Below are 12274 nucleotides of genomic sequence, written 5' to 3'. Positions count from 1 at the left end.
TTTTTCCACTTATTTTTCCACTTATTTTTACTTTTTTTCCACAGGAACTGACTCAGTTGCTAATTTGCCTAGATGTGCTCAAACCTGCAGTCCTCCTGCCTCTGCCTCCCAGGGTGCAAGGTTGACAGGCATGAACCACCAGACCCAGCTAGGATGCTTTCTATAAAGCTCTTACAGCCCTGAAATTGTAGGAAAGAAACTATGTGCCCAAGGAAGGAGAGTGGATTGACATATTCTGACATTAATGAATCCTATTAAGATGCTGTTTTCCTGGAACCCCAGGAATACTTGAACTTGGGTGTTACCCAACCGGCACCTACTCTTTGCAAGGTTATCACAGAAACATACATGTCTTTAGAAAAGAAAATCCATCCAGTAATTCACTCATTCAGTGGCTATTCATTGAAAATCTATAATGTGCATGGTATTGCACTGGGCTCTTGGCACACATCAAAAAGAAAGCAAGCTAAAATCCCTAACCTTATAGGAAGGGAAGAAATAAAATATATGGGGAACGGGAAAGTAAATTGCATGGCATGTTGCATGGCCAGACACTATGAAAAAAATAAAAGCAAGGTAAAATTTATTATGCAGAGGGTGAGTGGGAAACTGAAGGGAGGTCAGAACAGGCCTCTTTTAGAAGATGTTAATTAAGCAAAGACCAGAGAAAAGTGCAGGAATTAGTCATCCAAGTATTCTGAAAGAACATTCTGGGCAGAGAACATAGTGAGTACAAAAGCAATAATGTCAGAGAGCCTGGCTTGTTAAAATAGCGGGCACTGAGTGAGCCAGGGAGGGCCTAGCCAGAGACAAGAGGTACAAGGAACAAGATCATGTCAATCATGTTGGGATCGGCCAAGGAAAATAGAAAGCTCTTGTGTAAAGAATATACTGTGACCAGAGAGACACGTCAGGAGGCTGTGGCAGCGATAAAATATCAACTCATTGCTATAGTGGGCTCAAAGAAAGCAACTATTTAGTATCCAAAAATACAAGGGCAAAGCGATTACCCAAATGAGCGGAAGGCCTTTGTGCATTTAGTATAAGTAATATGCGTGAGTGTGTAATATATTAGTAATGAGTTATATTACAAATTGTGTGTGTGTGTGTGTGTGTGTGTGTGTGTGTGTGTGTGTGTGTGTTTGGGGAGTTAATCTTGGGAAATTGGTATATATATATATATATATCATCCTGATGATTTTTACTCCCCCTTCCTCCTCATGCCCTTCTCTCTCCTTTGTTTTGCTGTTTATTTACACTTAGAATTTCTCATATTAGAGAGGCCATGTGACATTTAACCTTTTGTGCCTGATTTATCTCCCTGAATATTGTGCTGTTGAGCATATGCAATATTCTTTAGAATTCCTCTCTTTACCTCATTCCATTTACCTGTGAAGCTTCATCTAAGGTGATCTTTGTCCTATAAGGCCTTCTCCGAATACCACATGCAATTATTTCATCTTCTCAGCACCTACAGTTTCTTCTATGGAGCTGTGCCAAGTTGTGTGGGGCCTGCATGTGACCATACACACTGCTCCTGGGCAGTCAGCTCATCTAAGTCTGAGTTACAGACTGATATGCTGTGAGTGCTCAACATGCTTGCTCGATTCACGTATGCACACAAGGTCTTTCCAGGGAGATTAGGTAGGACAGTGGGCCTAGGACAGAGTAGGTATAAATGTTTTGCTGAATAAAGTACTAAATGTATTTTAGCATCTGTGACTAAAACTGATATGCATTCCCTTCATCTCTAGATATAGGAGGCTCCAGGGTTAGTCCCTGTTTCATGGTAGGTACTCTTTATTCTGATTGATGATTCTTTTTGTCAGTGATCTTTCTGGCCTTTAAGGCTAGGGAAGAAAACTATTTTACAGAGATCAGAAAGCGTACTATTTGGAAGAAAACATAGATGTTGTTAGCCATTGGATAAATGATGACACTGAGCCAAGCGAACAACCATCAGCAATGAGCAGAAAAATCAAACTCAATTGCATTCCAGTCAGCCAGACTGAACGTGGCTAACTGGCCACCATTGCTAATCTTGGCTCACTGCCTAAGCTGATGGATGTCAAACAACTTTACAAATGATCAGAACAGCAGTGATTGATACTATTCAAAGTAGGCTAACTAAAGCAAATGTGCTCAGGTGTGCATTAGCAGGAGCTCCAAGCTGGGAGGAATAAAGCAATTGTGTGCCCGTCAGCAAATACCCACCTTTTATTTTCAGTATGCCTGTCTAAGCAGTGAGAGATTGTAACTAGATGACCTGTGTCCTTGAAGTTCTAATTAATCTCTTGGATGTTTACAAAATGTCCCGCATGTCTTGGACAAAAGCTCAATTCTCAAGCCAGCCAGCCAGCCCACCCATCTGACCTTTATTTCTTAAGGCAGAAAGGGGGCTTCATGACTCAAAGAAGCAGACACAAGAGAGAGGTAATTCACTGAGAAACCTGCTACTTCTTTTATATAGTAAAAGTGTCCATGAGAGTTTAATAAAGAAAATTGTGTTCCCTCTCAGTACTGATATGATTGTTTCTAAGGTACTGCCTCTTATGCGGAATGTCAAGGGGAAATTACTTTATGTCTCTCCAGTGGTCCTTGGGAAGTGGAGAACAGGACCACGCAAATAGTTTGTAACAGCAAGATGTAAGGGTAGTGATTTCTGATTGGTAGCAGAACTGATTTATCATCCGTTTCCTGTCTGCCTTTCTATCTACTTCATGCCCACCCTACCTAAGAACAAAGCAGAGAGGAGGAAGCAGGTGCGTGTGAGGGCAGGGCACTTCACAAGCGAAATCAGGGCTGTGTTCTTCCCATTGGTCCTTAGACATAGCCTGATGCTCTCTGACCTCCTTGTTGTATTGCACTCTCTTCTCCCATCCCTCCCTCCTTCTACCGTGCTGTGACTTTGAAGATCCCTTCAAGCATTTTCTGCAACAGATAGAACCCTGACTGTGCCCACTACCACCTTATGTGTGGGGAAGATTCTCCCAAAGGGAAGCATAGGTAATTTCAGCATCTTTCACATGACTAAGAGTCCCAAGGAATGGAAGAGACATTTGCCCTCAGGGGAACCCAAGTCAGCTGACATGGAAAGAACTCTGGATTTCCACCCCTGTTCTGCAGGCTGTGTGACTCTGAAAAACACTCTAACTTCTAGTGTCTGGAACGGGGATGATAATAATGCCTACAGTATGTCCCTCATGGGGTCACCATGGGGAGCAAATGGAGTAAATAGCGTCCTTGGTTGCAGGCCCCCAGGATCCCCACTTTGCAGTTGTTAGAGGCTGACACGAGTGGGATTGTTGTATGTGAATGCACCTCGAAGCCCTAGCACGAGGTGCACATCTCATGCGCATTTAGCGATGGCCCCTATAATGACCATGATTACACACTGAACCTCCTGTACCTCCCTAGACACATGGATATCTGTAAGTTGACAATAAATAGATATCCTCTGGTATCTCACTGTCATCAATCAGTGACAGGAAATGGAAGGCAGCAGTGGCCTGGGGCCACCCTCTTGCCAGGATCTGTTACCTGGTCCTGATATAGTATGACTAGGGTTGAGGAGAGTGAGAAAGGGAGAAGATGAATGTGGGATGCCTCCGCACGACGTTTTTCCAATGGGCTGCTTTGGTTGATCTTAGAAGTGAGCCATGTTTCACTCAGTCTGGATGTACTGATACTTTACTGAGCATGAATTCTGGATCCCAAAAAGCAGTGAGCAGAGGTGCTTGTCTAAACAAGTAAACTTCTTTGTCGTTCTTAGGGGTGCTGCTGAGGGGGAACTGAGGTTCATGTTTACTAACATTTATTTTAGTTTATTTCATTCTCTGTTTTCTGTTCTCTTTCCTTTTAGGCTTACGATTCATGCTGAGTGCCCCATGCATTTGGAAGATTTCCCCATGGATGTGCACGCCTGCCCACTGAAGTTTGGCAGCTGTATGTATTTTCTCTGTTTCATTTGTTTGATCTTCTACCAAAAGAAATCAATCTGTCTTATTTTGCTCCCTGGGGGGTTCTCAAGCAAGGCCTATGTCTCTGGCTGCTATGGAAGTGAGTAAAGGGAATGGGGTCAAGAAGTAATAACTGGCCAGGAGGAAAAGACTTAGCTTTTAAGTTTTCTTCCTAAGCTCTTAACAGAGTTTTCTTTTTATTTTTTTTAATTTTATTTAAGGAGGAAAAAAAAAAGCAGAGAAAGGGTACAAGTTATACAGATTTACAGAAAAAAAGATAAACAGTAGGAAATCACTAGTTAATGGATTACATATTGTCATCTTAGAAATAATTGTTCAAGTCACAAAATTAAAGCTTGTAAAGTGGACATTCCATCAATGATACTGCAAACAGTTCTGTTCAATGATCCAATAAAACTCTGTGATATCATTTTCTATCTTCTACACTTAAATATACATGCAGTTATATAGTTTAGAGCACTTTCTTTTCCTCTCTTTTGTACAATGACTATTACACATTTTGGGTTTCATTGCTCCCACGGTTCTTATTACTTTTTTGGAAGAGAGTAAAACCAAATGTGACATAACAGAACAGAATCGGTCAAATCAAAAGGGTGGACATAATAGATAATGTAAAAACATAATACAAGGTGATCAACAATGGTTACCATAATGCCTCCCGCTATCTCTAATAGAATTGCCTATATCATTAGTTATAATAAAATTGAACAAAACAGTAAAGAACAAAACCGACAAAACCAAAACATTGGAGACATTGTAGGTCTTCAAAAGTAGATAAAAGTCAACGAGAATGGGCGTTATAATGAATCTCATTATCTTCACAGCTGATGCCTAAACTTTCGAACCTGATACTATCCAGCAAAACAGAATAGGGGAACATCAGTCAAAAACAAGATGGTGAGAGTAATACAGGGCTTTAAATCGAGATAATGGAAAGTCAAAGTGGGTTACTATAATCTATCCTGCTATTTTTATTTATTTTTCCTTTAATTAAAAGGATAAAAATAAAAAAGTAAATAATGGAGTGGAGATTGAGATAGAAGAGGGCATAACAGCGAAATAGCACAGATCAAAACATAACCATTTAAGCAGAATAGTGTTTCTCCACCAGATAATCCTGACCTAAAAGTAGTTACCATATTGTCTCTTTCCTTGAAATCCTTGAGTACAACTTCATATACTGTAGCATTAAATATATCAAAACAATGTAAAACCATTTAAAAGAATGACAGCATTACAGAGTATTTAGAATCGACTAACAGAAAATGAATAATGGTTTCTGTATAATCTCCTTGTCTTTAAAAGGTTTTTGCTTATACTATCGTACATAATAAAATCCAGTAAGATACAACCTATTTAGACCATTGGAGACAGAAGAACAAAAGCTTGATGAGACTTCAAAACAAGATGATACTAAGTCAGTATTACCTATTAAGATGTCATTTTCTCCAAAATAGCTGTTCCTATCATCCAATCTTCTCTGCCTCATTTCTGTTGAGCTCTTTTTCTGTCAGTAGCTGTCCGTTTGTCTTCTTCATTTTGTTCTCTGCTCCATTCATTGTGGTCTCCCCACCACTATTTCTGGATTCTTTGTATTTTTCTTTTTTTAGAATATCCTGCAATACTCTCTGTAGAGTTGAATTGGTGGTTGCAAATTCCCCCAGTTCCTCTTTATCCTGGAAGCACCTTGTTTTTCCATCAATTTCCAGGGACAGTGGTGCAGGATATCTCAATTTTGGCTGGAGATTATTATCTTTCAAAGCTTGAATTATTTCCCCCCACGCTCTTCGTGATTTGATCGTTTGTGCAGAGAAATCTGCTGTAATTCTGATGGGTGCTCCCTTGTAAGTGGTCTGTTTCTTGTCTCTGACAGCTTTTAATATTCTGTTCTTGTATTGAATTTCTGGAATTTTTATTATTATATGCCTGGGTGTTGCTCTGTTTGGGTTGTAGGTAGCTGGGGTCCTGTATGCCTCATACATCTGAGTATCTTTACCTTTTGCTAAATTAGGAAAATTCTCCTGGATTATTTCTGTGAGTAGCTTTTGTAGTTCATTTGTTTGTGTCCCTACTTCTTCTTTTATGTTCTTAATCCTTAAGTTATGGATCCTCTTATCATCTTCTTGTCTTTGTATTATTGCTGTTTGTTTCTTTGTTATTTTTAAGAAGTTTTTCATTTCATTCTCCCATATTACAAATCTGCCCTCCAGTTCAGATAGTCTGTCCATAGTTTCTTTCAAGCTGTTATGCCAGTCTTCGATAGACTTCTTAGTTTCTTGGTAGTCCCTTTGAACCTGCTTCACGTATTCTATGCTTTCTCTGTTTTCTCCATCAAACAATTCTCCCCTCTTTTCCTGTTCTTCCATTCCACCATCTGTTTTTTCTTGGGTGGTGCTTAGCATTTCTCTAACTATTCTGCATACTTCTAGCTTCAGGTCGTTGATAACTTCATTCCTGAACTGATCTATGAGGCTCTCTATATGGCACTTTATGTCTATTGGTGTGGTGTCCGCTATTACCTGTTTCTCAGAATTGGGGGCCGAGGAGCCTTACTTATTGTTGCCTCTTCCCATATTCTCTATTCCTTATATATGCAAGCTTATATAGGAGACCCAGCTTCTCTCCCTGTCAGCCACAGCCTGATCGAATTGCGCCGGTTAGGTGTTCCCGCCCACCGCAGCACAAAAGGGAGTTATGGACCAGGCAGCCTATGCAGGGCCTGCCCCTCCCGGCCACCATCAGGCTCTGGGATCTGGGTTGGGCTAGCCTACTGGGTCCGCCAGCAGCATCACGTAGGCTAGGCACTTTTCATCAGTCCTGCCTGAGAGGGGGATGTGTGGCTGGAGTCACCACCGCGCCCTGCTCCCGCAAGACTGCCCGGGCCCAGAATGTCCTCCGCTGGAGTCAAACTGTGGTAGAGTGTCAGTTTCTCTCACTCACCTCACCACAAGTCAGTGCATGCCTCCCTGCCCGTCCTGTTTTCGACTCCGTTCCCAGATTCCCGTTCTCAGAGCTTCCGCGCGTCTCTCTCCTTGCCGAGCTGACGTAGAGGCAGCCGCCGCGTGGCGGGAAACCCAAATCACGGCTTCCAATGGCGCAGGCTCCAGCCTCCACACTGAGGCTTTTCTGTTCCTGTTTTAGCACCAGGACTGCATTCCAAGTTGGTTTCTCTCAGCCCAGTTCATTCCTGAGTCAGCAGAGCGTATCTCCACCTGCTTATGTCTTCTTACTCCACACCCTTCCTGACTTCTGAGCCGAGCCTTTCAGAGAGCCTCCGTAGTAGCTGTTATCTGTCCGCCATGTTCTCCCGGAAGTAGGGCTTCAATCACCATACCCAACTTGGAGAGCAGAGTTTTCTTTTTAAACAGTAAATCTTATCTCACCATTTCAAAATAATTCCTGTGTCATTAAAGTATCAACATCTGTTTGCTAATTTGCCCAGAGGACAGGGCAGGCTAGAACTGACGCACAGAACAGTAGTAGTTTCTGAAATATAAGGTCACACAAAGAGATTATATTTATGCATATTTTAAAATGTCCATTCCTCTTGTACCTGTATATACTTCTGTCTTATTCTCAACAGTAAATAATACAGAGGAAGCCACCAAAGAGTTGCTCACTTTTTAGAATATTGCCTTTCCCACTAGCTATACATTATACAGAGGAGACAGTAAATAAATGGTCTGTTTTCAAGTGAATTAGAAAACTCAAAATTGCAGTATCATTGTTGGAATGTCCACTTTACAAGCTTTAATTTTGTGACTTGAACAATTATTTCTAAGATGACAATATGTAATCCATTAACTAGTGATTTCCTACTGTTTATTTTTTTCTGTAAATCTGTATAACTTGTACCCTTTCTCTGCTTTTTTTTTCTCCTTAAATAAAATTTTTAAAAATTGAAAGTAATTTAAGTGTTCTGGAACTAAGAATTTCATAGTAAGTATTGTATCAGGTCATCAGACTAATATGCCAAAATATGTGTGATCCTGTCTATATTAGATTTACCTCTGCAATTTGAAATAGAGCATTTGAAAAACTGCAATAATTATACATGGCCTATTTTTCATTCATTCATTTGCCAAATGTTTACAGATTGTCTCCTATGTGCCAGTCTCTATTTTAGGTGTGGGAATGCATTCATAAATAAAACAAAATCCTCTGGCCATGTGGAGCTTTTATTAGAAATTGGAGTAATAGTGAAAGATCAAGTAAATAAAGAATAAAAAGGAAAGTGTGAAGTATGTTGTGAAGTGAGAAAAACCGTGGGAAAACATGCAAGTACTGTGGAATGAGACGAGTCAGTCACACCCAGGTGGGATACGGTTATCAGTGAAACTGCAATGACTGCTCAGGGACCCCACTTTACTGGAAAACACAGTAGGCATGGGGGGACGAGGAAGGCCACAGATAAGAGCTGGAGAGGAGGCAGAAGTTCTACCGCTCCATATTGTCGGGGGGCGCTTATGGTAACAACACTTTGCTTTGTATTTCAAAAGAGTTAAAAGTTCCCCAAATGAAGAAATTATAAATGTCTGAAAGGATGGATATTCTAGTTACTCTGGTTTGATCATCACACTGCTGCAGATGAATATGTGCAATTGGCATACATCGGTTAAATTTTAGCAGAATGCAGGCATGGAGGCACACCTACAATCAGGTGGGAGGATCACAAGTTCAAACCCAGACTGGGCAACACAGTGGCTTAGGCAGACTTTGGCTCAAAATTTAAAAATACCAAGGGCTGGGGATGTATCTCATTTGCAAAGGTTCAATCCCCAGTACTAGAAAGAAAAAAAAAATTCAAAAAATGACAGTTTTAAATAAACTTTTGTAAAGTAAAGGGGTTAATGATACAGCCATCTAAGGAGTTAGTGTCTCAGGGAATAGAAATAACTCAGAGAAAAGATGGTAAAGTTTTAAAAAATATTACACTTATTCAATAAATATTGGAGAAGCCATTGCCTAGGGTAGTAAAGAGAAACACTGGGAAAGGATGAGATTAACAATTAAAGCAGGGTCCAGAGTAGCTGGAATCTTTCAGGATACTACAGGAGTTTGGTTTAGATGCTAAAGAGAAAGGGGCAGAGACTGGGCTATTTTGGATAAAGAATGGCATTATCTGGTTTAAAAACTCACCACTAGGATTTAAGAGTCTTGTGAGGAGGGAGATGGTAGGAGTGGAGTCTGGTGAGGTGGTGACTACAGTATTCCACATGAGACGTGTGATGGAGAGGTGACGAGGGCTAGGGGAATAGTTCAAGCAGTGGTTGACAGTGGCTCAGCTCCCAGTGACAGTGATACAGGTGGTAAGAAGTGGCCTGGTTCTGTCCCCCAATGGAGAAGACGTACAGCACTGTACCTAAGAGAACTCGGTGGTGGCACACATATTTTTGTCTGAATGGATTTGCTATCAAAAGAGATGAGTATTGCTTCCATTTCAGGTAGCACAAAGTTGTTTGCTGTTGGCTCCTGCTCCCATCATAAACGACGAGGAGCCCTAGAAGTGTAGAGTTCTACACTGGGATTCTACACTAAGGTTCTACAATAAGGGTTAAAGAGACTCAAGATCTGAAAAGCGGGAGGAGCTCTAAAGTAACCTGTGATCCGTAGCATCTTCATTCTCAGCAAGTCACTAGTTCTGGGCCAGGTTTGCAGCTTGTGTGTAAGTTTGACTCCATGACTAGAGTGTGAGATCAAAAACCAATATGAAAAGTACATTCAAACACCAGGTTGTATAATATCAAAGGAACAATGCTGATTCTAAAGTTCACATGTAAATATTAAAGTGTCTTTCTGGGTATGGTGGCACAGACCTGTAATCCCAGTACTTGGGAGGCTGAGGCAAGAGGATCACTGTGAGTTCCAGGCCAGCCTGGCCTACAAAGTCAGTTTAAGGCCAGCGTGAACTGCGTAGAGCAACCCTGTCTCAACAGAAAGAAAAATACCAAGAATAGTTAAGACAATCATGAAGAAACTTAACGCTGGAGGATTTTCTACGAAATCTGATTCACTACTATTTGTCTGCATCTCTTTTATTAATTGTCTTATGTGTTTTATATGTTTTTGGCCTGTTAATCTGGCTGCTAATCTGTATGAATGATAAATAACTTTATAAGAATTTATAAGATAAATGAATCTGATGTTGGCAAAAGTGATAGAGGAAAGAGAAAAGAATTCAGATGTGTTATGTGTATGTACCAATTCTCCACAATGAATGTAATCATTATGTACCGCAAAAGTAGATAATAAAAAGAAAGTTTTTTACAAGTAAGAGAAATAAAGATACAGTAATTTAGATAGGGTACTGTTGATGGGACAAAGTAAAAATGACAGGGAGAAAGGAGGGAGGGAGGGAAAAAGGAAGGGAGGGAGGGACATCTTGATGCATGCACATCATATCCAAAAAAAAAAATCCCATATGGACTCTAGAGCTACATGTGAAAAGGTTAGAGCAGAGCTCTCAGAATAAGACATTAAAAAGCAGCTTCAGAATCTTGAAAGAGGTAGACTGTGTTGAAATGGAACGTAGAAAAGAACTAGCTAGAAAAATGAAAGAGAAAATTTAGAATACTTTAAAATTAAGGGATTTCCCTTATTCAGAGAAAAGGCGAGCTGCAACGAGGGAGAAAATATTCATATTGCTTCAACAGAAAAATTGCCAAAGTCTTGAAGAGTGTCTTAGTTACTTTTCTTGTTGTTGAGACAAAATACCTGCCACCCTCCAAGTAAGGGAGGAAAGGTTAATTCAGCTCGCAATTTGTCGAGGTTTCAGTTCATAGTCAGCTGGTTTTAAGGCAGGGTGGTGTGGCGGAGGAGCAGCAGTGCCTGGTGGCCAGAAGGCAGCAAGGCAGTGCCAAGGGCAGAAGCCCTCTCACTGTCCTTCATATTCTTTCGGGGCTGCATGCTCTGAGGGCACGGCACGCAGCACTCGCGCCCAGCTAGGCCCTTCCAGTTATCCACACCCAGACTGTGCAAACCAATCAGTGGACTGGTTCAGTGGTCACACGCCCCTAAGCCTGACATCACACACTCTAGATGCAGCCACCTCTGGAAAAGCCCCACCGCTGACTGCATGAGGCATTGAGGGCACATCTAGACACAACGCACAATGAACTGGTAACCTTGTAAAATAGAGCTCCCCAATTTCTCTCTATTTTGTCTCTCTCTCTCTCTCTTTCTCTCTCTCTCTCTCTCTCTCTCTCTCTCTCTCTCTCTCTCTCTCTCTCTCCAGTTACTTCAGTACAGAAATATAAAGTAAAATACAAACCATAACACTACAACTAAAATAACCAAAATTTTAAAAACAAAATGTACCACAAATTGTTGAGCTTATAGAATGTGCCTGTGTTCTCCTGACCTACTAACAAGCCTGTAAATTGGTATAAAGGTTATGAGCCTGTTTGGTCTTTAATAGTGCTGCATATACACATAGCAGATATCTTTGCATCTCTAGTCCTGAGTATATTTCCAAACGTAAGCCAGGGTTTGTCTTTACTAAAGGGCATATAAATTTTGTCTGCAGCAGAGTTAACTGTAATAGAGCCCACAATGAAAAGTACCCTAACATCCATCAGAAAGGGTTAAAAATCTCCGATGTGGGCACAAAATAAGTACCATAGAACTGTGACAGTTATATAGCACTCAACAACACAAGTTATGTAATAAAGTGTTGAGCAAAAAAGTCACATACATGCATACATAGTGAGTGTGAGTTTTTGTTATATATGAAAACAGACAAAACTGATCTGTGGTGTTGGAAGTCTTTAATCATTTATCTATCATTGCTGTTGGTAATATTCCCAAATTCCTGATACATTGAACTACACAATTCATAAACAAGGAGTTAGAATTACGAGAAATTTCATTTTTTTATTCATAAGGTAAGTTTCTTTTACTGTTAGTGTATGTTTGTGATACATAATGATGACATCATTTTGAGGAACTGGAAGGGACACACTACATCTTGATCCGTTTTACTCCCCTTTTTCCTTGTCTCATCTCTCTTCTGCAGATACCTTTCCCATATTTACAAAACTGACCCCTCTTTTTCCTACCATCTCCCTTTTATTTTGTTATTTAAATTATTTATATTTTGGATTTCTATTATTTAGAGAAACCACATAATATCTAATCTTCTGTATCTGATTAACTTCACTTAGAATTACGGTCTCAAGGTGCATCCCTTTTCCTACAAAGGTTTCAAAGTTTTCCTCTCTATGGCTGAGGGAGACTCTGCTGTGTACATATGCCATATTTCCTCATCCATTCATCTGTGGATGGGCATTTAGTTC

At 40.5% G+C, this 12274-nt stretch overlaps 1 protein-coding gene across 5 annotated transcripts in view; it reads left to right on the top strand.

Annotated features, from left to right (window-relative positions):
• Gabra3 (gamma-aminobutyric acid type A receptor subunit alpha3) overlaps positions 1-12274 on the top strand; it is a 393665-nt gene that overhangs the window by 335879 nt on the left and 45512 nt on the right. For all 5 annotated transcript variants that reach the window (XM_063246537.1, XM_063246536.1, XM_063246535.1 and 2 more), the window contains one exon: positions 3863-3945. In XM_063246537.1, coding sequence (XP_063102607.1) covers positions 3863-3945 — 83 coding nt within the window. The remainder of the gene's footprint in view (positions 1-3862; positions 3946-12274) is intronic.

Source organism: Cavia porcellus, unplaced genomic scaffold (genome assembly GCF_034190915.1).
Source record: "Cavia porcellus strain 051 isolate PalLab524CR breed Dunkin Hartley unplaced genomic scaffold, mCavPor4.1 scaffold_3, whole genome shotgun sequence".
Classification (NCBI taxonomy): domain Eukaryota; kingdom Metazoa; phylum Chordata; class Mammalia; order Rodentia; family Caviidae; genus Cavia; species Cavia porcellus.
This window is presented reverse-complemented; position numbering and strand designations above follow the sequence as displayed.